This window comes from Salvelinus alpinus, chromosome 17 (assembly GCF_045679555.1).
Source record: "Salvelinus alpinus chromosome 17, SLU_Salpinus.1, whole genome shotgun sequence".
Classification (NCBI taxonomy): domain Eukaryota; kingdom Metazoa; phylum Chordata; class Actinopteri; order Salmoniformes; family Salmonidae; genus Salvelinus; species Salvelinus alpinus.
This window is the reverse complement of record NC_092102.1, coordinates 13,771,549-13,796,399: the sequence shown is the minus strand read 5'-3', so window position 1 is coordinate 13,796,399 and position 24,851 is coordinate 13,771,549. Positions and strand designations below refer to the sequence as shown.

Below are 24,851 nucleotides of genomic sequence, written 5' to 3'. Positions count from 1 at the left end.
TAATTGTCAGATTAGGATAGAAAACACTCTAAAGTTTCCAAAACTGTCAAAATCTTGTCTGTGAGTTTAACAGAACTGATATTGCAGGCTAAAACCTGAGGAAAATCCAAGGAAGGAAGTGCCTCTGTTTTTGAAACCATCCCTATTACCCATTTAAAGGGATATCAACCAGATTCCTTTTTCTATGGCTTCCCTAAAGTGTCAACAGCCTTTAGACATAGTTTCAGGCTTTTATTTTGAAAAATGAGCGATAACGATCACATTGTGTAAGTGGATAGGTGGGGGCTCTCAGAATGAGTTGTGCGCAACAGAGAAAGGCGGCCATTGTTACTCCCGGTCCTAGTGAAAAACCAACACTCCCGGTTGATATATTATCGAATAGATATTTGAAAAACACCCTGAGGATTGATTATAAAAAATAGTTGACATGTTTCTGTGGACATTATGGATATTATCTGGAATTTTTGTCAGCGTTGTCGTGAACGCTTTTTCCTGTGGATTTCTCAGCATAACGCGCGAAACGAACTGAGGTATTTGGATATAAAAATATCTTTATGGAACAAAAGGAACATTTGTTGTCTAACTGGGAGTCTCGTGAGTGAAAACATCCGAAGATCATCAAAGGTAAACGATTAATTTGATTGCTTTTCTGATTTGTGACCAAGTTACCTGATGCTAAGTGTACTTAATGTTTTGTCGAGCGATCGATAAACTTACAAACGCTTGTATTGCTTTCGCTGTAAAGCATAATTTCAAAATCTGAGACGACAGGTGGATTAACAAAAGGCTAAGCTGTGTTTTGCAATATTGCACTTGTGATTTCATGAATATGAATATTTTCTAGTAATATTATTTGACTGTGGCGCAATGCTATTCAGCGTTGCTGATGACAATTATCCCGGATCCGGGATGTGTGGTTCAGAAAGGTTAACAAAATTTGTGGAGTGGTTGAAAAACAAGTTTAAAATGACTCCAACCTAAGTGTATGCCAACTTCCGACTTCAACTGTATATACACACACGCTAAGGTGTGTCATATATATACACACACACACAGTTGAAGTCGGAAGTTTACATACACTTATGTTGGAGTCATTAAAACTAGTTTTTCAACCACTCCACAAATTTATTGTTAACTTCACTAGGGTAGTGGGCAGCATTCGGAATTTTGGATGAAAAGCGTGCCCAAATTAAATGGCCTGCTACTCTGCCATAAAATATATAATATGCATATAATTAGTATATTTGGATATAAAACGCTCTGAAGTTTCTAAAACTGTTTGAATGATGTCTGTGAGTATAACAGAAATCATATGGCAGGCAAAAACCTGAGAAAAAATCCAACCAGGAAGTGGGAAATCTGAGGCTTGTAGGTTTTCAAGTCTTTGCCTATCGAATATACAGTGTCTATGGGGTCATATTGCACTTCCTAAGGCTTCCACTAGATGTCAACAGTCTTTATAACCTTGTTTGATGCTTCTACTGTGAAGGAGGAGGGAATGGGAGCTGAATGAGTCAGAGGTCTGCCAGAGTGGCATGAGCTGACCACCAGCATGAGCTGGCTTGCGCTCCATTCCATTTATACAGACAAAGGAATTCTCCGGTTGGAACATTCTTGAAGATTTATAATAAAAACATCCTAAAGATTGATTCTATACTTCGTTTGACATGTTTCTACGAACTGTAATATGACTTTTCGTCTGGACCTGCCCGCGCGTCGTGAGTTTGGATTGTGAACTGAACACGCGACCAAAAAGGAGGTATTTGGACATAAATGGACTTTATCGAATAAATCAAACATTTATTGTGGAACTGGGATTCCTGGGAGTGCATTCTGATGATCATCATCAAAGGTGATCTGTATGGCTTGGTTTTGTGTCTGAGCGCTGTACTCAAGATTATTGCATGGTGTGCTTTATCCGTAAAGTTTTTTTTTGAAATCTGACACAGCGGTTGCATTAAGAAGAAGTGGATCTAAAATGCCATGCATAACAGTTGTATCTTTTAGCAATGTTTATTATGAGTATTTCTGTAAATTGATGAGGCTCTCTGCAAAATCACCGGATGTTTTGGAACTACTGAACATAACGCGCCAATGTAAACTGAGATTTTTGGATATAAATATGAACTTTATCGAACAAAACATACATGTGTTGTGTCCTGACTGTCATCTGATGAAGATCATCAAAGGTTAGTGATTCATTTTATCTAAATTTCTGCTTTTTGTGACTCCTCTCTTTGGCTGGAAAAAATGGCTGTGTTTTTCTGTGACTTGGCTCTGACCTAACATAATCGTTTGGTGTGCTTTCGTCGTAAAGCCTTTTTGAAATCAGACACTGTGGCTGGATTTACAACAAGTGTATCTTTAAAATGGTGTAAAATACTTGTATGTTTGACAAATTTTAATTATGGGATATCTGTTGTTTTGAATTTGGCCCCCTGCAGTTTCACTGGCTGTTGACGAGGATGGTAGCGTCCCACATACCCTAGTGAGGTTAACAAACTATAGTTTTGGCAAGTCAGTTAAGACATCTACTTTGTGCATGACACAAGTAATTTCACCAAAAATTGTTTACAGAGATTATTTCACTGTATCGCAATTCCAGTGGGTCAGAAGTTTACATACACTAAGTTGACTGTGCCTTTAAACAACTTGGAAAATTCCAGAAAATGATGTCATGGCTTTAGAAGCTTCTGATAGGCTAATTGACACCATTTCAGTCAATTGGAGGTGTACCTGTGGATGTATTTCAAGGCCTACCTTCAAACTCAGTGCCTCTTTGCTTGACATCATGGGAAAATCTAAAGAAATCAGCCAAGACAAAATATTGTAGACCTCCACAAGTTTGGTTCATCCTTGGGAGCAATTTCCAAATGCCTGAAGGTACCACGGTCATCTGTACAAACAATAGTACGAGAGTATAAACACCATGGGACCACTGCCATAAAAAAGCCAGAGTACGGTTAGCAACTGCACATGGGGACAAAGATCATACTTTTTGGAGAAATATCCTCTGGTCTGATGAAAAATAGAACTGTTTGGCCATAATGACCATCATTATGTTTGGAGGAAAAAGGGAAGCTTGCAAGCCGAGGAACACCATCCCAACCGTGAAGCACAGGGGTAGCAGCATCATGTTGTGGGGGTGCTTTGCTGCAGGAGGGACTGGTGCACTTCACAAAATATATGGCATCATGAGGCAGTAAAATTATGTGGATATATTGAAGCAACATCAAGACATCAGTCAGGAAGTTAAAAGCTTAGTTGCAAATGGGTCTTCCAAATGGACAATGACCCCAAGCATACTTCCAAAGTTTTGGCAAAATGGCTTAAGGACAACAAAGTCAAGGCATTGGAGTGGCCATCACAAAGCCCTGACCTCAATCCCATAGAAAATTTGTGGACAGAACAGAAAAAGCGTGTGCGAGAAGGGAGGCCAACAAACCTGACTCAGTTACACCAGCTCTGTCAAGAGGAATGGGCCAAAATTCACCCAATTTACTGTGGGAAGCTTGTGGAAGGCTACTCTAAATGTTTGACCCAAGTTGAACAATTTAAAGGCAATGCTACCAAATATAAATTGAGTGAAATAAATAAAAGCTGAAATAAATCACTCTACTATTATTCTGACATTTCACATTCTTAAAATAAAGTGGTGATCCTAACTGACCTAAGACAGGGAATTTTTACTAGGATTAAATATCAGGAATTGTGAAAAAAAAATTAGTTTAAATGTATTTGGCTAAGGTGTATGTAAAACACACACACACACACACATATATATACACACACACACTTTTTTTGTTGTTGTTGCAAAACATCAACACCTAATTAAGACTACTTTGGGGGCTACTGGTGTGGTGTGACAATGAGAGACCATTGCTGATTGGTTCCCAGGCTTCTTACCTGTCCTACCCTGCAGGTGTGCACGAACATCAGGATATAGGCGTGTGCGGCGGTGAGCGCGTGTAGCAGGGGCGTGGCGCGGGCCGACAGCGTGGCGTCGGTCACGTGACCGGCGGTGGCAAGCTCTCGGAGGAGCACCGAGCCCCCGGGGACCTCGATGGGGCGGTGGAGCGGCTCGAGGGCCGACAGGATGCTGTCCAGCTGACACAGCCCTTCCTGGAGCACCTTGGGCTCATGGGACAGGGTCTGGGGACCACGGGACAACACACGGCGCTTCAGTATCAATACAGCACAGTCACAGGGATCAGAGACTGAAGTTGGTTACATTTAATAGGTCTCCTTGGAGTTAAGTCACAATACAGCAGCACCACACACAGGGGTCAGAGATTGAAGACCAGCACAAGTCTGGGATGCCCCAAGGGGCCTGGACTGTGGTCACAATATAGCAGTGTCAAAGGGAACCGTGGGAACATAGGACCTTAATCACAAGAGTCAGTTGTTGAGCTCTGCTTGAGCTCAGTCATTAACAAATTCAATGAAATCATATCTCCCCATGCTCCCAGTCTCACCAGTGTGGACTCTCAGACCCTGGCTACAGCCTGGCAGGCCTCCTACCCCCATATCTTGTGCCAATTGTTGGTCCAAAAAATTATTAGAAATGTTATTTAATTGACACAAGCTGTCTGCAATCGATCAATCAATGTCTTGTTGTTAATTGTACAAAGCCTATTTGGCAGGGAATACTATTTGTAGATCAGTGATTCGACACCTCACTTTGCTGAAGCTGATCCTCTCCAACGGACTGAGAAGTACATTACGGGCAGTTTAATCATTGATGTATGTGGTAGCAAACTCGGGGTGTAGCCCTGACCGGGACTCAAACAAGGGTCCAGCAACTGTTTGGCCAACAACTTAACCATTACGCAAGAGGTCCGAACCTCTTGGCCAACACTTTAAAGGGCAATTCTACCACTTTTCAACCTCTTTTGTTTTTTGATTGGAGTTAATTAATTGACACACAATTGGAGCTTGTGTTATTTAAATAACATTTTCTAGGATTTTCTACCTTCAGCAAACATAGCTGGTAATACCGGTCAAATAAAAAAAATTATAAGACAAAAACCAACTAAAACAACAACCCATGTCATGTCCCCATAACCCGTGTCAGGTCTCACCAGTATGGACTTGCAGACCCCGGCTACAGCCTGACAGGCAGCTGATGTGGGGAAGTCAATGGGCAGGTTGGGTAGACCCAGGATCGAGACCAGGGGCAGAAGACCCTTCTGGTTGACAAACTCCTGACAGTGGTCGTCGGTCGTGTTGTTACTCAGGATGGACTCCACAAACTTCATCTGAGAGGGGAAACCAGGGAAGACTCATGGTATGGTACAGTATGTAAACATCTCAAAAAGAGCTTGATTAGACGATAGTAGAAAACAATAGAGTACACACACTAGTATATGCTCCCAAAAGTGATTATTCTGTTTCAAACCTAGTACCAATGTGCAGATTTATTTTGAACACTCTCAAGGGAAACAATCTCATATGATTTGAGAGACTAGAATTGCTTCATTGACAAGTTTTGTTTAGTGGAAAGGGACTTGATTTAAGAGTGCTTTTTAATTGCAGGTGAAAGAATGGGAAAGAACTTCGACACCACATACCACATTGAGAATGTAATCCATCAGAGGAATGGGTATCCTCTCTTCGGTGCCAACAACCCTATAGGAAAAACACCATCAGCATTCCAACTCCCCACCGCAAACACATGTAACAAAATGTGAAATGTAAAACATTATTGAATATAGAGGAAAAAATTAAATATCAGAGGAGCAATAAATCCTGAATTGATCAGGAAAAATCACATCTCTGATTTAGTATGTCATACAGTTCAACTGGCACTGACTGTCTGTTGCTCTCTGGCTCCCCCTGCTGCTGGGTGAAGGTATGGAGCGCCTCCTCCTCCTCCTCGTCTTCGCTGGAGGCCTCCTCGGCGGCGTGGGAAGAGCGTGCCGGGGGCGCGGTCACGGTGCCATCAGTCTTCTGGATAGAGGGCTTCTGACAGATGTACTCCGGGGCTCGGCCCAGGTTACAGATCTCCTCCAGTAACTGGGAGAAGACAAGCATGTGTTAAAACTCTAGGGTCTAATAACGAGTTGTTCCTGTTCAGATCACACTGATCCAGGTTAGTTTACTACGCAGTTAACATAGTCAATCTGAATGATCGGGGTCCTAGGGTTTTTCGTGACCTGAAACTGTTCAACTCTGGGCCCTGGTTAAAAGCTGCAACAGGAGTTCAGTTTTTCCTGATGAAGTCATATGGTGAGGTCAGCGGAGTCAATCACCACCTTCCGGAGACACCTGAAACCCCACCTCTTTAAGGAATACCTAGGATAGGATAAAGTAATCCTTCTAACCCCCCCCCCCTTAAAAGAGTTAGATGCACTATTGTAAAGTGGTTGTTCCACTGGATATCATAAGGTGAATGCACCAATTTGTAAGTCGCTCTGGATAAGAGCGTCTGCTAAATGACTTAAATGTAAATGTAAATGTGAGGTAAAACTAGTAGTCTAGACATGATCAATGGTAGGGTAGGGCATTTAAGAGTTTCTGTGTCCGAGTACCCACGAAAATCATTTTGAGAACTTGAGTACCATGAAATGGGGCTGAAGGCAAAAAAGTGAGCGGTATGCCAACAGTTGTTCCAATTACTGGATGTTCTGGTCTTGAACCCATTTTCACTGCACTTGACATACAATAAACATCAGCGTTTGAAAGTTTGTCAGTACTTTTTTTTATTTTTTTTTATTTTACATTTATTTAACTAGGCAAGTCAGTTAAGAACAAATTCTTATTTTCAATGACGGCCTAGGAACAGTGCCTTGTTCAGGGGCAGAACGACAGCTTTGTACCTTGTCAGCTCAAATTGAGTACTTGCGCCCATCCCTGATCAATGCCGCTGATCATTTCAGATGGTGAACCCACCTTGATGATGGCAGTAGTTGCGTCAGTCTTCAGAGTGGGTTGATGTCTCATCAGTTCGTCCACAGCACTGCCCAGGTTGGATGCCGTGTCTCCTGTAGAAACACACACGTTAGAAAGGTTACATACAGACAGACAGACAATCTCATCTGAATCAACAGTGTAATGTGTCACCATACAACATAACTTGAATACACACACCTGTTTTTTCAACAGTGAATGGTGTTCTTCCTTTAAGTTCACAGAGTCCTCTCAAAAAGTCTCTCCATACTAGATTCCTATAACACACCCACATCCCCTACACTCACCCAGAGGGTCAGAGCTGCGGCGTCGTCTCATGGCAGGCAGGTAGTCAGGTGACAGAAGCACCTTGAAGAGGCGCTCAAAAGGCTGGCATTGGACGAAGGAGTGCAGGCCTCGCGCGTTCAGGCACAGGGCACTGAACACGTTAGGGAGAGAACCAAGCACCTCCCGGGTGGCCGGGACCTGCAGAGAGAGAGACTGTGAGAGAGAGAAAAGGGAGAAAGAGAGAGAAAAAGAAGGGGAGGGAGAGAGTGAGAGACAGAGTGGCGAGGGGTAGGGAACAACTAGGAGAGGGACTGGGAAGGAGGGTAGGGGGAGGCGCAGGGAATCAAAACGTAAAGGCAATCAGGAGCGGAGGGGAGAACAGGAGGAAAGAGTAAGGGAGAAAAGGAGGAAGTGAAACCAATGAGGGAGAATGACCGTTTCATGTAATGCTGTGTGGCAGAAAGGAGGAGGAGATGAGGGAGAGAGGAATGAGTTAAGTTGGAGAGGGAGGGAGGGCTATGTGAAGAAAAGTCTGTATCGCCTTATCCCGCTAGAATGAACGATATTCATCTTCTAATGATCTATTGATAGGACATGTGCCTGTCAGTCACAAAGCGAGCGATGACAGGGAAACACTGCTGATTTGTCTGCTGTCTGTCCCGCCTCTCGATACATGTGTTATTTTTGTGCGCTGTGGGTGGCTGCGGTTGAATTTCTTACACGGAGGAGGGAGAGCATGATGAGTCTCCTGAGTGAATTGACATGCCCCATGTAATGTACAGTGCCTTCAGAAACTATTCATAGCCCTGGACTTATTCCACATTTCGTTTTTTTACAGCCTGAATTCCAAATGGATAAAAAAAAAAAATCCTCACCCATTTTCACACAACACCACATAAACAGGTTTAGAAACTTTTGCAAATCTATTGATGAAGAAATATCTAATTTACATTAAGTATTCACAACCCTGAGTCAACGCATTAGAATCTCCTTTGGCAGTGATTACAGATGTGAGTCTTTATGGGTAAGTCTATAAGAGCTCCGCTTTGCGTTGTGCCTAAGAACAGCCCTTAGCCGTGGTATATTGGCCATATACCACACCCCCTTGTGCCTTATTGATTAATTAGGTTATCGTCCTGCTGAAAGGTGAATTTGTCTTCCAGTGACTGTTGGAAAGCAGACGACCAGGTTTTCCTCTACGTTTTTGCCTGTGCTTGGCTCTATTCCGTTTCTTTTTATATATATATATATATATATATATATATATATATATATATAAAAAAAAAAAAGTCCTTGCCGATGACAAGCATACCCATAACATGATGCAGCCACTACCATGCTTGAAAACATATATAGTGGTACTCAGTGACCTGTTGTTTGTGCCTCAAACATAATGCTTTGTATTCAGGACAAAGCACATTTCCCTGCTACATTTTTGCAGTGCTTTGACACAAACAGGAGGCATGTTTTGGAAAAAAGGTATTCTGTACAGGCCTCCTACTTTTCATTCTGTCATTTAGGTTAGTATTGTGGAGTAACTACAATGTTGATCCATCCTCAATTCTCCCATAACCGCCATTAAACTAAATGTTTTAAAGTCAACATTGGGCTCATTTCCTTCCACTTGAGCAACTGGAAGGACGTCTGTATCTTTGGAGTGACAGTGTAATTAATAACTGCACCCTGCTCAAGGGGATATTCAATGTCTGCCTTAAAAAAACAAAAATAGATCTGCCAATCGGTGTCCTTTGTAAGGCATTGGAAAACCTTCCTGGTCTTTGTGGTTGAAATGTACTGCTCAACTGAGGGACCTTAAGGATCATTGTACATGTGGGGTACAGAAGTAGTCGTTCAGAAATCATGTTCAACACTATTATTGCACACAGAGAGTCCATGCAAGTTATTACATGACTTAGGCACACTTTTACTACAGAACTGATTTAGGCTTAACAAAGGGGTTGAATACTTGACAAGACATTAATTAACCTTTCATTTTTTATTAATATGTATTTCTTGTTTTTAACAGTTCATTTTGACATTATGGGGTATTGTGTGCAAGCCAGTATCACAAAATCTAAATGTAATCAATTTTAAATTTCAGTCAAGGGGTATGAATACTTTCTAAAAAAGGAACTAAGTGTTAACAATGAGGTGAAATCCACTTAGGCCCAATTATTGTTTTGTTGCGCATTCCTTTATTTTCTTCTGCGTGTTTCATAGACCTATATAGCCATGGAATACGGGCTCATAAGCTATTTACTGTGCTTTGATTGACGACCGAACAGCGTGTGTTGACTAGTTTAAAAAATATGTTGAACTGACGGAATAAAGTCCATCTCCTATATCCCTTTGCTATTCATAAACCATACAATGTAGTTATATTTCCAAGGCATTGAATCGGGACAAGGAAACTCAAGATCTAATTTGTATTTTCCTAGGATTTGAAGCCCATGTCGAGACTTGACAGGTGCCGCTCAAGTGACTCGTCAGTGTAGCCTACTGATGGGTTGGGTGTGAACAAACGGCTCTTCTTGAAAATAACCGAATCGCATTGGTGAGAGCCGTTCATTTTGGCTCCCTAATTTGCATACTGGTGGGCTACTATTGCTTATTGCCGATTATCTGCATATCATTTAGGAAAACCCCCTCCCCCTGAAGATGTTGGCATTTTAAAAACATTCTCCTGCAATTCTATATTGTTTCTCAACAGGGAATCCATGTTACTTGACAGAACACAACTTTGAAAGAGTAGACTAGACTTAGTTTTTGCCACAATACATTTAAAGGGTATAGTAGGCAAGTGTTTCTGACTAGATTACTAATCTACCGTCTTCCCTCAAGTCCCACCCAGTGTGATTGACAGATCTGAAACCCTACCAACTCTGACTCTCAAATATCCATCCCCATCTGACAATTGCACCCACAACGAATGATTGACAGTCCAAACTGTCACCCAAATGACAAAATGACATTGATTTCCTTCTTTTATTAGGCAAGTCAGTTAAGAACAATTTTTTATTTACAATGACGGCCTAGGAACAATGGGTTAACTGCCTTGTTCAGGGGCAGAATGACAGATTTTTACCTTGTCAGCTCGGGGATTCCATCTAGCAACCTTTTGGTTACTGGCCCAACGCTCTAACCCCTAGGCTACCTGCCGCCACTTACCCTAGGTGTCCACAGCAGCAGAGCCAATCAAATACACAATTTGAAGAACAAACAATTGTGGCAATTCATATCTTGCAGTAAAACTGTAAATATGATTTGAATCTCATAAGACCGGTTTAATGTTAAAAAAGATGATCGTACTTAGAAAATAGTCCTAATCCTATAGGCCTATAATACACTGAATTCATACATGTTCAGTCATTTTAATTGCAAAGTCACGTCTTTCTACTCAATACCACAACCAATTTTACCAATCAGGGTGGTAAAGTCGTTAAGAGTATTCAATAATTTAGCTGTGTATTTTGGATGGAATCAAGACATTCGAATGTACCATTGGCCACCAGAATAGAGCTCGTTCATGAACCCCCCGGACCGGAATTCCCTGGCTGGCTACTCCATGTACTTACAAAGAACACTGAAGACTAGCTAGTGTAGGCGCACTGGCTGCACTGCTGTTTATGCATGACCCTGCTCTAAGAGAAAATGTGACATTTAAACATGTATAGAAGAAGAGTGGGGTGGACAGGAGGGAGCCATGAGAGGAAATGAGGTGGGGGGAGATCCGGTGAGCAATCAGAGAGAGGGAGAGAGAGGAGAAAGAGTGACCCCGCATTCAGACACTAGTGGCAAAAAACGCTCCCCGCAATTATCAACGCAAACCTGCATTGAACACCACGGAGTGGACGTTCCTATTCCGTTTTGCGTTCCTTTTCTGCACTGCTCTATTTTCTACACTCCTGTTGACATGTTACGCTTTCATCCAGCCAACAAGAAAAATGTTGGAGGGACAGTGATCCGTTTAGATTGGTTTAAATTCTTCCAAATACAGGAGAGGGAGAAACATTATATTAAACGCCTTCACTTGCAGAAAGGGTTTTTGCCACTAGTGTCTGAAAGCGGGGTGAGCCGAGAGAGGAGGGAGTGCTGTGCGACTCACGTCTTTGATGAGCAGGGCATGCAGCATGACATCAGTCAGACCGTTATCCTGCAGGGAGGAGAGCAGAGACGGCTCCTGGAACACAAACACTGTCACCACCTCCGTTGCTGTGGAGGAGAGAGAGGATGGAGGGAGAATGTTTTAAAATCAGACCAAAATCTGACAGACAATTTACACCATTCCTTTTCGCTTAACATCAAAATGGCATATGATTTGATGGACTTTGGAGAATTGTCTCAAGTGAAATTAGTAAGCATACTATGCAATCTAATACATCTAAACCAAAGTAGAGGTCGACCAATTATGATTTTTCAACGCCGATACAGATTATCGGAGGACCAAAAAGGCCGATACAGATTATCGGAGGACCAAAAAGGCCGATACCGATTAATCGGACGATTTTATTTATATATATGTAATAATGATAATTACAATACTGAATGAACACTTTTATTTGAACTTAATATAATACATAAATAAAATCAATTTAGTCTCAATTACAAAATGAAATATGTTCAATTTGGTTTAAATAATGCAAAAACAGTGTTGGAGAAGAAAGTAAAAATGCAATATGTGCCATGTAAAAAAAGCTAACATTTAAGTTCCTCCCAGAACATGAGAACATATGAAATCTGGTGGTTCCTTTTAACATGAGTCTTCAATATTCCCAGTTAAGAAGTTTTAGGTTGTAGTAATTAAAGGAATAATATGACAATTTCTCTCTACCATTTGTATTTCATATACCTTTGACTATTGGATGTTGTTATAGGCACTTTAGTATTGCCAGCCTAATCTCGGGAGTTGATAGGCTTGAAGTCATAAACAGCGCTGTGCTTCAAGCATTGCTAAAAGCTGCTCGCAAATGCAGTAAAGTGCTGTTTGAACGAATGCTTACGAGCATGCTGCTGCCTACCACAGCTCAGTCAGAATACTCTATCAAAACAGACTTAATCATAATAAACACACAGAAATACGAGCCTTTGGTCATTAATATGGTCAAATCCAGAGACAAAACGTTTATTCTTTCAGTGAAATACGGAACCGTTCCGTATTTTATCGAACGGTTGGCAACCCTAAGTCTAAATATTGCTGTTACATTGTACAACCTTCAATGGTATGTCATAATTATGTAAAATTCTGGCAAATTAATTACGGTCTTTGTTAGGAAGAAATGGTCTTCACACAGTTCGCAACGAGCCAGGCGGCCCTAACTGCTGCATATACCCCGACTCTGCTTGCACAGAACGAAAGAGAAGTGACACAATTTCCCTGGTTAATATAGCCTGCTAACATTAACTTCTTTTAACTAAATATGCAGGTTTTTAAAAAATATACTTGTGTATTGATTTTAAGAAAAGGCATTGATGTTTATGTTTAGGTACATTTGTGCAACGATTGCGCTTTTTTCCCCGAATGCACTTTTGTTAAATCATCCCCCGTTTGGCAAAGTAGGCTGTGATTCGATGATAAATGAACAGGCACCACATTGATTATATGCAACGCAGGACAAGCTAGTTAAACTAGTAATATAAACCATGTGTAGTTAACTAGTGATTATGTTAAGATTGATTGTTTTTTATAAGATAAGTTTAATGCTAGCTAGCAACTTACCTTGGCTCCTTGCTGCACTCGCGAAACAGGTGGTCAGCCTGCCATGCAGTCTCCTCGTGGATTGCAATGTAATCGACCATAATCAGCGTCCAAAAATGCCGATTACCGATTGTTATGAAAACTTGAAAAACGGCTCTAATTAAAACGGTAGACCTCTAAACCGAATATCACTGAAGAATGTGTGAACTGAGTACTCACCCAGTAGGAAGAGAGAAGGTCCATAGTATTCGGCATTACTGATGATGTGCTTGAGTGAGGTAGGCAAGGACCCGTCCATGACTGGAGAATAGAGGCCATACAGAGACAGGACAGTTAGTCAGGCCATTTCCAGGGGGTATTCATACAATCATACATCATGGAATATATCCAGTGCCTTCAGAAATTGTTCACACCAGTTGACTTTTTCCACATTTTGCTGTGTTACAGCCTGAATTTAAAATGGATTAAAATGAGATTGGGTATTGTGTGTAGGTCAATGACACAATGTCAATGTGGAATTTTGTTTTGAGAAATGATTACAAATGATTTAAAAATGAAAGCTGAAATGGCAAGCCTAATTAAGCTCAAGCGTAAAAATCACAAGTTGCATGGACTCATTCTGTGTTCAATAACATGTTTTTTTGAATTAACACCAATTAACATTAACACCCCATCTTTGGATGTTATATCAATACACGAGTCACGACAAAGATACAGGCATCCTTCCCAACTCGGTTGCCGGAGAGGAAGGAAACCGCTCAGGGATTTCACCATGACGCCAATGGTGATTTTTTTTTTTTTTAAACAGTTAGAGTTTAATGGCTGTGATAGTTTTCTCCTAATGAAGGATCAACAACCCTGCAGTTACTCCACAATACTAACCTAAAAGACAGTAAAAAGGAGGAAACCTGTACAAATTCCCCCCCCCCCCCAAAACACGCATCCTGTTCGCAACAAGGCACTGCAAAAAATGTGAGAAAGAAATATACTTTTTGTCCTGAATACAAAGCATGATGTTTGGGGCAAATCAAACAGCACATCACTGAGTACCACTTCATATTTTCAAGCACGGTGGCTGAATCATGTTATGCTTGTCAACGGCAAGGAAACTTTGTTGTTGTTGAAAAAAAAAAATAATAATATTACAGCTAAGCACAAGAACAATCCTAGATGAAAACCTTGTTTAGTCTGCTTCCAACAGACACTGGAAGACAAATTCCCCTATAAGCAAGACAATAACCTAAAACAAAAGGCCAAATCTACACTGGAGTTGCTTAAAAAAAATACATAATTGAATGTTCCCGAGAGGCCTTGGTACAGTTTTGACTTAAATGGGCTTGAAAATACATGACAAGACATGAAAATGGCTGTCTGGCATTGATCAACAAAGAACTTGACAGAGTTTGAAGAATTAAATATATATATATATATATATTGTACCATACAGGTGTATTTGTACCTGCTGCCAAGGCAGCAGCTAATCTTCCTGGGGTGCAAACAAGATTAAGGCAATTATACTGAACAAAATAAAAACACAACAATTTCAAAGATTTTACTGAGTTATAGTTCATACAAGGACATCAGTTAATTGAAACAAATAAGGCCCTAATCTATGGTTTTCACGTGACTTGGCAGGGGTGCAGCCATGGGTGGGCCAGGCTCACCCACTGGGGAGCTAGGCCCAGCCAATCAGAATAAGTTTCTCCCCACAAAAGGGCTTTATTACAGACAGAAATACTCATTGCTCTGGTGGACATTCCTGCAGTCAGCATGCCAACTGCACACTTCTTCAAAACTTGAGACATCTGTGGCATTTTGTTGTATGACAAAGGTGCACATTTTAGAGGGGCCTTTTATTGTCCCGAACACAAGGCGCACCTATGTACTGACTGCTGTTTAATCCGCTTGTTGATATGCCACACCTGTCAGGTGGATGGTTTATATTGGCTAAGGAGTAATGCTCACTAACAGGGATGTAAACAAATTTGTGCACAGAATTTGAGCAAAATCAGCTTTGAATGGAACATTTCTGGGATTTTTTTATTAAAGCTTATGAAACCAACACTTTACATGTTGCGTTTATATTCATTCAGTGTACATCACAACAACAAAAAACATTACACCACTCTAATCTACAATAAAACATTTGTAATTCCACAATATTATGTGTTTGTGTGTGTGTGTCTCTTCACAGTCCACGTTGTTCCATAAGGTGTAGTTTCATCTGTTTTTACTGCTTGTATGAGTTACTTGATGTGGAATAGAGTTCTGTGCGTTTCCCCAGAGTCTGTTCTGGACTGTTCTGGGAACGATGAAGAGACCCCTGGTGGCATCCCTTGTGGGGCATGTATGGTTGTCTGAGCTGTGTGCAGGTCATTTGAACAGACAGCTCAGTGCTTCAACATGTCAACACAGTAGTGACGCAGTCAATCTCTCCTCTACTTTGAGCCAGGAGAGACTGACATGCATGTTATTGATGTTAGCACTCAGTGTATAGTTAATGGCCAGCCGTCCTGCTCTGGGCCCACTGTAATTTACCCATGTCCCTCTCTGTGGCACTTGACCATAGGACTGGGCAGTCATCCAGATGCGAGAAAACAAGGGCCAGAAGGACCATTTTTGCTGATAGCGATGTCAAGAAAGCAGAGCAGAGCTTTATTACAGACAGACCTTGCCTTATCTTAGCTACCTTTGCATCAATATGTTTTACAATCCAGGGTTACAGCAAGCAGTTTAGGGACCTCAATTTCCACAGTATTCATTTCAAGATTTACTTGAGGTTTAGGGTTTTGTGAATGAAGTCCCAAATAAAATGCTTTTCGTTTTTGAAATATTTCACACTAGCTTATTACTTGCAACCCATTCTAACACTGACTGCAGCTCTTTTTTGTAAGCGTCACAGTGATTTCACTTGTTGTAGCTGACGTGTATAATGCTAAATCATTAGCAAACAGACAAAGGCTTTACTCAGTTCCAGGTCATTAGTAAAGATTGAAAAAGTAAGAGGCCTAGACAGCTGCCGTGGGGAATGCCCGACTACCTGGATTATGTTGGAGATACTTCCATTAAAGAACACCCACTGTTCTGCTAGACAGGCCCTTCTCGATCCACGATATAGCAGAAGTCATAACATACATTTTTTCAGCAGCAGATTATGATCAATAATCTCACAAATTTAACTGAACTATAACAAAACCGCTCCCAATCTTCTTAATATCAATTTATTTCAGCCAATTATCAGTCATTTGTGTAAGTGACACACATGTTTAGTGCCCTTCCCTATAAGCATACTGAAAGTCAGTTAATTTGTTTACTGTGAAATAGCCTTGTATCTGGTCAAAGTAAATTTTTTCCAAAAGTTTAAGAGTTGGCTGAGCTCTTAGAGACTTAACTCAAAAGATTCATAGCTGTAATCATTGCAGATGGTTTTTCAAAAATGTTTTGACTCAGGGGGGGCGAATATTTATCTAATCAAGATAGTTTGTTTATTTATAACTTTTTTTATAAACTTTATTTCACTAAAATCAATCAAATTTAATCCCACTTTCTGAAAGGACTGTATACAGATATGGCCTTCATGGTTATGAATAGTCTTCCACTTCAATTTGTTGAAGCACCATTTCCTACTATCAGCATTAGAACCCCTTGACCCTTAAGGGTGGCGGGTAGCCTAGCGTTGAGCCAGTAACCGGTCGCTGGTTCAAATTGAGTGAGGTATTTTTTCAGAGCTGAAAAATCTGTCAATGTGCCCTTGAGCATGGCACTGAACCCTAATTGCTCCTGTAAGTTGCTCTGGATAAGAGCGTCTGGTAAAATACTTATAATGATCATATAGGGCCAGTTACCCCAGATAGCTTAAAGTAGCTGGCCAGAGTTCCATAAATATGACCTATAATTGACTACAATATGAATTAAAAACATTTCCTTTCCAAAAAAAAATATAATTAAGGATGTTAAGGGGATTCTGTTCCCCTGCTAGGCCTGTCAGGAAACAGAATGGTGTTGGCGTATACCAGTCAACAGCTGATTTGCTAGCTCAGCCAATGGAATCTGCTCACACTTGGATATTCAAATTAGCTACTACCTCCACTTGGGGCTAGTAGGCTATCTTGGTTTTACCCATGTGGCAGCTTAACCAAGTTAAATAGTGTGGATGGATTAAGGATTTGGAAAAGCATTATGGAACTACTAGAGTACTTTACTATAACAGCAATTCATGCGGAATGATTATTTCACAAACGTGAGTCGTTTGTCACTATTCCTGATATTTTTGTTGTTAGTTAGCTAGACTATAGCAGTCAACAAAAGCTAGCTAGGTTTCCTCGACATCGAACTTTACGATACAAACCACAGGACTTGAAATAGAAGTGACTGGTGAGGTAGTTGTTGCTAACACCGGCTGTGGATTGATTAGCTTGCTAGCTAGATTCTGTGTAGTGTGCACTCCTGAGCCCATAGGAGATTCTCAACAGATTATGCCCACTCCTCCGTCCACTCCACACCTACTTTTGAAAAAAGTCAAAGGTAATCGAGGAGAGGAGGCAAGGAGGAAATACGGAAACAAATGTGCTCGTCATCGGGCAAATGGCTTTTACAGCGGAGGAAACCAAAAATGTGTAACGTTTTTCAATTGTTGTGGCAGACATTTTATAGATAAAATGATAAGTAGCATATGGACCTTTGTTATTTTGTTCTCTATTGGGTCTCAAGCAAGGGGGAGGCCGATGACATCACTGATATCCATCAGATCAACTCCTTGAAGTTTTCCGTTGTCAAAAGAACAAACTATTTTGCTCAAACCATTCTTTTTATTTTTTGCCCTTTAGTGTGTGTGTACTTCACTGTACTTATACTTGGGATATCGCTTTTCAAAAGTTCAATAACAGCTGCAGGACGCCTAAGTCTAGAGAATCTCCATTGATCATGCATTTTATAGAGTGTGGTTATCATAGCTCACTCACCGTGGCGGATGCCATCAGAGAAGGCAGGGTCCTGGATGGCTTTCTTTAAAAAGTTTAACATTGATTTCAACAGAGCGGCCCTCTGGGGAATACACTGGACGCCTGCAAGGAGAAAAGCCATGGGAGATGGTCAACATGGCAGATGATCAACATGGAGTGTGTGCATGCGCGTGTACGTGCTTGAGTGTGCGTGCGATAGCCTAAGCTGAGAGAGTGTGTTTGTGCGAGTGTTGCATGCGTGTTCCTCGGCGTGTGTCTGTGTACCTGTACGGGGCGTGCTGGAAGTGTTGCTAAGTCCTCTGGGATCGGTCTCAGGTCTGGAGCCAGAGGAAGTTGAGGGACCAGGGCTGCTCTCCATCCTCTCTTCTGACACTGTTAAGAATACACAGTGTTAGCAGCCACAACACAAAGCTAACAGCCACAACACCACGACACATAGCCAACTCTGGACCTATATTAGCAACCATAATACAGACATGGAAAACGTAGGTAAATTGAGGCCATTTAACTTTTCATTTAGGAAGCTCATTACATTTGTAGCAACCATAACACTACAACGCGTAGCTAGTTACCAGGAAGTAGCATTGTAGTTTTGACATTTTTGTAAGCTTTATGAATAGTCTTCAAATGGGGAAAAAATGTAGCGCAGAGCCAAACACTTCATAAAAAGGCATCTGGCAGAAGTATTCATTCTAACATCTTTAATTTAACCTTTACTTTTAACAGGGAAGACATTGAGACCTAGGTCTCTTTTACAAAATGTGCCCTGTATACACACACTGCATTAAATAAAGGTTAAATAAAAAAATAAAATAAAAAATAAAACTTTGTATTCAGACCCCTTCCCTTTTTCCACATTTTGTTACGTTACAACCTTATTCTAAAATTGATTAAATAAAACATCAATCTACACACAATACCCAATAATGACAAAGCTATTTTTCCGTGTGCACATTTCAAAAAACTAAATATAGAAATACCTTAATTACATAAGTATTCAGACCCTTTGCTATGAGACTCACAATGGAGCTCAGGTGCATCCTGTTTCCATTGATCATCCTTGAGATGTTTCTACAACTTGGAGTCCACCTGTGGTAAATTCAATTGATTGGACATGATTTGGAAAGGCACACACCTGTCTATATAAAAAGGTCCCCCAGTTGACAGCGCATGTCAGAGCAAAAACCAAACCATGAGGTCGAAGGAATTGTCTGTAGAGCTCCGAGACAGGATTGTGTCGAGGCACAGGTTACCAAAAAATGTCTGCAGCATCAAATGGCCAAGAACACAGCGGCCTCCATCATTCTTAAATGGAAGATGTTTGGAACCACAAAGACTCTTCCTAGAGCTGGTCAGGGAGGTGACTAAGAACCCAATGGTCACTGACAGAGCTCCAAAGTTCCTCTGTGGAGATGGGAGAACCTTCCAGAAGGACAACCATCTCTGCAGCACTCCACCAGATCAGGCCTTTATGGTAGAGTGGCCAGACGGAAGCCACATGACAGCCCGCTTGGAGTTTGCCAAAAGGCACAGAAAGGAGTCTGACCATGAGAAACAAGCGTCACGTCTGGAGGAAGCCTACGGTGAAGAATGGTGGCGGCAGCATCATGCTGTGGGGATGTTTTTTAGCGGCAGGGACTGGTTGACTAGTCAGGATCGAGGGAAAGATGAACTGAGCAAAGTACAGTCGTGGCCAAAAGTTTTGAGAATGACACAAATATTAGTTTCCACAACGTTTGCTGCTTCAGTGTCTATAGATATTTTTGTCAGATGTTACTATGGAATACGGAAGTATAATTACAATCATTTCATAAGTGTCAAAGGCTTTTATTGACAATTACATGAAGTTAAAGCAAAGAGTCAATATTTGCAGTGTTGACCCATCTTTTTCATGACCTCTGCAATCCGCCCTGGCATGCTGTCAATTAACCTCTGGGCCACATCCTGACTGATTGCAGCCCATTCTTGCATAATCAATGCTTGGAGTTTGTCAGAATTTGTGGCGTTTTGTTTGTTCACCCGCCTCTTGAGGATTGACCACAAGTTCTCAATGGGATTAAGGTCTGGGGAGTTTCCTGGCCATGGACCCAAAATATCGATGTTTTGTTCCCCGAGCCACTTAGTTATCACTTTTGCCTTATGGCAATGTGCTCCATCATGCTGGAAAAGGCATTGTTCGTCACCAAACTGTTCCTGGATGGTTGGGAGAAGTTGCTCTCGGAGGATGTGTTGGTACCATTCTTTATTCATGGTTGTGTTCTAAGGCAAAATTGTGAGTGAGCCCGCTCCCTTGGCTGAGAAGCAACCCCACACATGAATGGTCTCAGGCTGCTTTACTGTTGGCATGACACAGGACTGATGGTAGCGCTCACCTTGTCTTCTCCGTACAAGCTTTTTCCAGATGCCCCAAACAATCAGAGAAAATGACTTTACCCCAGTCCTCAGCAGTCCAATCCCTGTACCTTTTGCAGAAAATCAGTCTGTCCCTGATGTTTTTCCTGGAGAGAAGTGGATTCTTTGCTGCCCTTCTTGATACCAGGCCATCCTCCAAAAGTCTTCGCCTCACTGTTCTTGCAGATGCACTCACACCTGCCTGCTGCCATTCCTGAGCAAGCTCTGTACTGGTGGTGCCTCGATCCCGCAGCTGAATCAACTTTAGGAGGCGGTCCTGGCGCTTGCTGGACTTTCTTGGGTGCCCTGAAGCCTTCACAACAATTGAACCTCTCTCTCCTTGAAGTTCTTGATGATCTGATAAATGGTTGATGAAGTGCAATGTTACTGGCAGCAATATCCTTGCCTGTGAAGCCCATTTTGTGCAAAGCAATGATGATGGCAATTGTTTCCTTGCAGGTAACCATGGATGACAGAGGAAGAACAATGATTCCAAGCACCACCCTCCTTGTGAAGCTTCCAGTCTGTTATTCGAACTCAATCAGCATGACAGAGTGATCTCCAGCCTTGTCCTCATCAACAGTCACTGACAGAGAGAATCACTGACATGATGTCAGCTGGTCCTTTTGTGGCAGGGCTGAAATGCAGTGGAAATGTTTTGGGGGGATTCAGTTCATTTGCATGGCAAAGAGGGACTTTGCAATTATTTGCAATTCATCTGATCACTCTTCATAACATTCTGGAGTATATGCAAATTGCCATCATACAAACTGAGGCAGCAGACTTTGTGAAAATTTATATTTATGTCATTCCCAAAACTTTTGGCCACGACTGTACAGAGATCCTTGATGAAAACCTGCTCCAGAGCACTCAGGACTTCAGACTGGGGTGAAGGTTCACCTCCCAACAGGACAACGACCCTAAGCACAGTCAAGACAACACAGGAGTGGCTTCGCGACAAGTCTCTGAATGTCCTTGAGTGGCCCAGCCAGAGCCCGGACTTGAAACCAATCGAACATCTCTGGAGAGACTTGAAAATAGCTGTGCAGCAACGCTCCCTATACAACCTGACAGAGCTTGAGAGGATGGGAGAAACTCCCCAAAGAGGTGTGCCAACCTTGTAGCATCATACCCAAGAAGACTTGAGCCTGTAATCACTGCCAAAGGTGCTTCAATAAAGTACTGAGTAAAAAGTCTGAATACTTAATGTGATGTCAGGTATTTCTTTTGCTAAAATTTCTAAAAACCTGTTTTTGCTTGGTCATTATGGGGTATTGTGTGTAGAATGATGAGGGGGAAAAAACTATTTAATCAATTTTAGAATAAGCTGTAAGTAACAAAATGTAGAAAAAGTCAAGGGGTCTGAATACTTCCTGAATGCACTATATTGTGACAAAACTGCACATTTTAGAGTGGCCTTTTATTGTCCCCAGCACAAGGTGCACCTGTGTAATGATCATGCTGTTTAATCAGCTTCTTGATATGCCACACCTGTCAGGTGGATGGATTATCTTGGCAAAGGATAAATGTTCCCTAACTGGGGATGTAAACAAATTTGTGCACAATGAGAGAATTAAGCTTTTTGAAAGTATGAAACATTTCTGGGATCTTTTATTTCGGCTCACGAAACATGGGACCAACACTTTACATGTTGCTTTTATATTTTTGTTCAGTGTAGTCAAGGTGAAACATTCTGACGAAAGTTAAAACATGCCATTTTATATACATCTTATATGGCCGCGTTTTCACGAATGTTATTATATAATCGTCAAGCCCAATCAAAAGATTAGGGGACAGGACCTTGACGTAAAGCGGAAGGGGCAGTTACTTTCACAGGGTTTCATAGCCATGTTGATCCCTTATTATGATCTGAACAAATTTTTATTTTTATTTTATTTATCCATTATTTTACCAGGTAAGTTGACTGAGAACACGTTCTCATTTGCAGCAACGACCTGGGGAATAGTTACAGGGGAGAGGAGGGGGATGAATGAGCCAATTGTAAACGTAAATGTAGGCCTACACCCAAAAATATGGAACAGTTTATTGACAACAATAGAAAAAAAAAAGAAAAGAGCTTACTGCTTTCTGACTGGCCGTCCATGTCCGTGTCCATGTCCTCAGATTCTACGGTGGAGTTGGGTCTCTGGATCTTTGGCTTGATGACAAAAGGACATTCTTTCCTAGACAGGTCCACCTCATGCTGCAGAGAGAGAGAGAGAGAGAGAATGAGGGCGAGAAAGAGGGTGAGAGGGAAGGAGAAAGAGTGCAAGGGAGTGAATGAGTACAGGAGTTTGGCACACGTTTGTTTTCAGCAGTGACTTTGAGCTGAGTAGCCAGACCCCCCCCCCCCCCCCACCCACCCACCCCAGTGATGCATCATGGACCCCGGAAGCGAGGTGCATCACCCACTCAGTCTTTCCCAGGTTATTTATTTAACATATTTATTATTCCCCAGGTGTAGCACAAAGGCCCCAGATGCACCTTCCAAGCCCTCTGGCAACATTTCAATTGGAAATAATATAAGTGTTTTTTTGCTGGGGGCAACAGATATGCATAGGAGCGTGCCCTGCCCTGTATACATGTCCCTACGTCCCATGCTGATAAAGATGTTATGGCCAGTGTGTGTGTGTTTGGGATGGGTATAGTCGACGCGATGCGCCCCATAAAATGACATCCTGTATCCCTACACAGGTTCATGCCTTTGTTATTGTCAGCCAATCAAAGTGACTGCAGATAGTTGCTCTACGTGTAGCAAGCAACGTGGAAGAGCTCTAACCAAGGCAAAATGGAATTTAACATTACAGAATTAAGTCAGCTAAATGAGAAGGAGTAGGCTACAACAAGCAACCATCAGGTAGGCTGTTTAATCTGAACGGCGTTGTTGTAGACAAGGACAAGCAGCACAGCAAAATAGCCTCAATTACCTGGCTATCTCAGCTAGCTTCTTTACATCGATTTGATGCAGTCAAGACCGGCTCTACCAGATGGGATGATAGATAACCTACGGCATCTACACGTTTGTCTAACTAGCGCGAGTCTGTATGGCTACCCTCACTCCTGTGTCAAACACACCGGTCCCTGCCCATCCCCGCACTGCTGCAAGCAAGCAGAGCAGCACCTCTAAAGTCACGCACCAATCCAGTCCGCAAGTTTAAATGTAAAAAATAAAATTTTTAATGTTTTATTCATTTTTTATATATATATGTATTTCAACCATCTGAAAATCCAAAAATATTTCAGGATATTATTTCAATAGTGAAATTATTTCAAATGCCCATCCCTAGTGTGTGTTCCCCTACCTCCAGCCTGCTGATGAAGATGGTAAGGCCAGTGTGTGACTGGAAGGCTGCCATGTCCAGATTGGTGATGAGGTCCACCACTCGGACCGCACGCGTCACGAACGTGATCTGGTCCTGCTCGTCCCCCAGGAACTTGATCACCTAAGGAAGAAGTAGGCAGTCTGTCTTATCCAGTGTCCTGTGTGAATTTAAGTATGCTCTCTCTAATTCTCTCGTTCTCTCTTTCTCTCTGAGAACCTGAGCCCTAGGACCATACGTCAGGACTACCGGGCATGATGACACCTTGCTGTCCCCAGTCCGCCTGGCCTTGCTGCTATTCCAGTTTCAACTGTTCTGCCTGCGGTTACGGAACCCCTACCTGTCCCAGACCTGCTGTTTTCAACTCTTAATGATCGGCTATGAAAAGCCAACAGATTTATTCCTGATTATTATTTGACCATGCTTGTCATTTATGAACATTTTGAAAATTAGAGAGAGCCAAGATTTTCTCCTTCTCTCTTTCTTTCTCTCGGAGGACCTGGGCCCTAGGACCATGCGTCGGGACTGCCGCCCCGTGGTGACTCCTTGCTGTCCCCAGTCCGCCTGGCCTTGCTGCTATTCCAGTTTCAGCTGTTCTGCCTGCGGTTATGGAACCGCCACCTGTCCCAGACCTGTTGTTTTTCAACTCTTGATGATCGGCTATGAAAAGCCAACTGAAAATTATTCATGATTATTATTTGACCATGCTTGTCACTTATGAACATTTTTGAACATCTTGGCATAGTTCTGTTATAATCTCCACCCGGCACAGCCAGAAGAGGACTGGCCACCCCTTATAGCCTGGTTCCTCTCTAGGTTTCTTCCTAGGTTTTGGCCTTTCTAGGGAGTTTTTCCTAGCCACCGTGCTTCTACACCTGCATTACTAGCTGTTTGGGGTTTTAGGCTGGGTGTCTGTACAGCACTTCGAGATATTAGCTGATGTACGAAGGGCTATATAAAATAAAATTGATTGATTGATTGATAGATAAGACTGTGTGCATACAAACAGTACAGGGCAGATTCCCAGACCCAGATTAAGCCTATTCTGGTCTTAGAAAACAATTAAGCTCCTCTACTTCTGCACTAAAAGGCATGCTAAATGTGATCTTAATTGGGGTACCTATGGGCACATAAGCAGGACGGGAAAATGTAGGGCTGCTCAGCCTTTTTGCAGAGCGAGCCATTCAGAATGCTGGACCGGACATATTTTTATTTCGCCTTTATTTAACCAGGTAGGCAAGTTGAGAACAAGTTCTCATTTACAATTGCGACCTGGCCAAGATATAGATTCTGTGCCGATCAACAGAT

The 24,851-nt window shown here is 41.9% G+C and overlaps 1 protein-coding gene across 20 annotated transcripts in view; it reads right to left on the bottom strand.

The window, feature by feature from the left end:
• Positions 1-24,851, bottom strand: part of LOC139542193 (E3 ubiquitin-protein ligase HUWE1-like) — an 82,891-nt gene that overhangs the window by 48,288 nt on the left and 9,752 nt on the right. For 14 of the 20 annotated variants that reach the window (XM_071347321.1, XM_071347331.1, XM_071347314.1 and 11 more), the window contains 12 exons: positions 23,526-23,666; positions 22,306-22,426; positions 18,097-18,204; positions 17,833-17,934; positions 13,091-13,171; positions 11,282-11,388; positions 7,197-7,389; positions 6,892-6,983; positions 5,795-6,015; positions 5,571-5,628; positions 5,082-5,258; positions 3,907-4,152 (listed from right to left, as the gene is read on the bottom strand). In XM_071347321.1, the coding sequence (XP_071203422.1) occupies positions 3,907-4,152; positions 5,082-5,258; positions 5,571-5,628; positions 5,795-6,015; positions 6,892-6,983; positions 7,197-7,389; positions 11,282-11,388; positions 13,091-13,171; positions 17,833-17,934; positions 18,097-18,204; positions 22,306-22,426; positions 23,526-23,666 (1,647 nt within the window). The remainder of the gene's footprint in view (positions 1-3,906; positions 4,153-5,081; positions 5,259-5,570; positions 5,629-5,794; positions 6,016-6,891; positions 6,984-7,196; positions 7,390-11,281; positions 11,389-13,090; positions 13,172-17,832; positions 17,935-18,096; positions 18,205-22,305; positions 22,427-23,525; positions 23,667-24,851) is intronic. The other 6 variants (XM_071347327.1, XM_071347333.1, XM_071347334.1 and 3 more) reach the window with 3 other exon arrangements.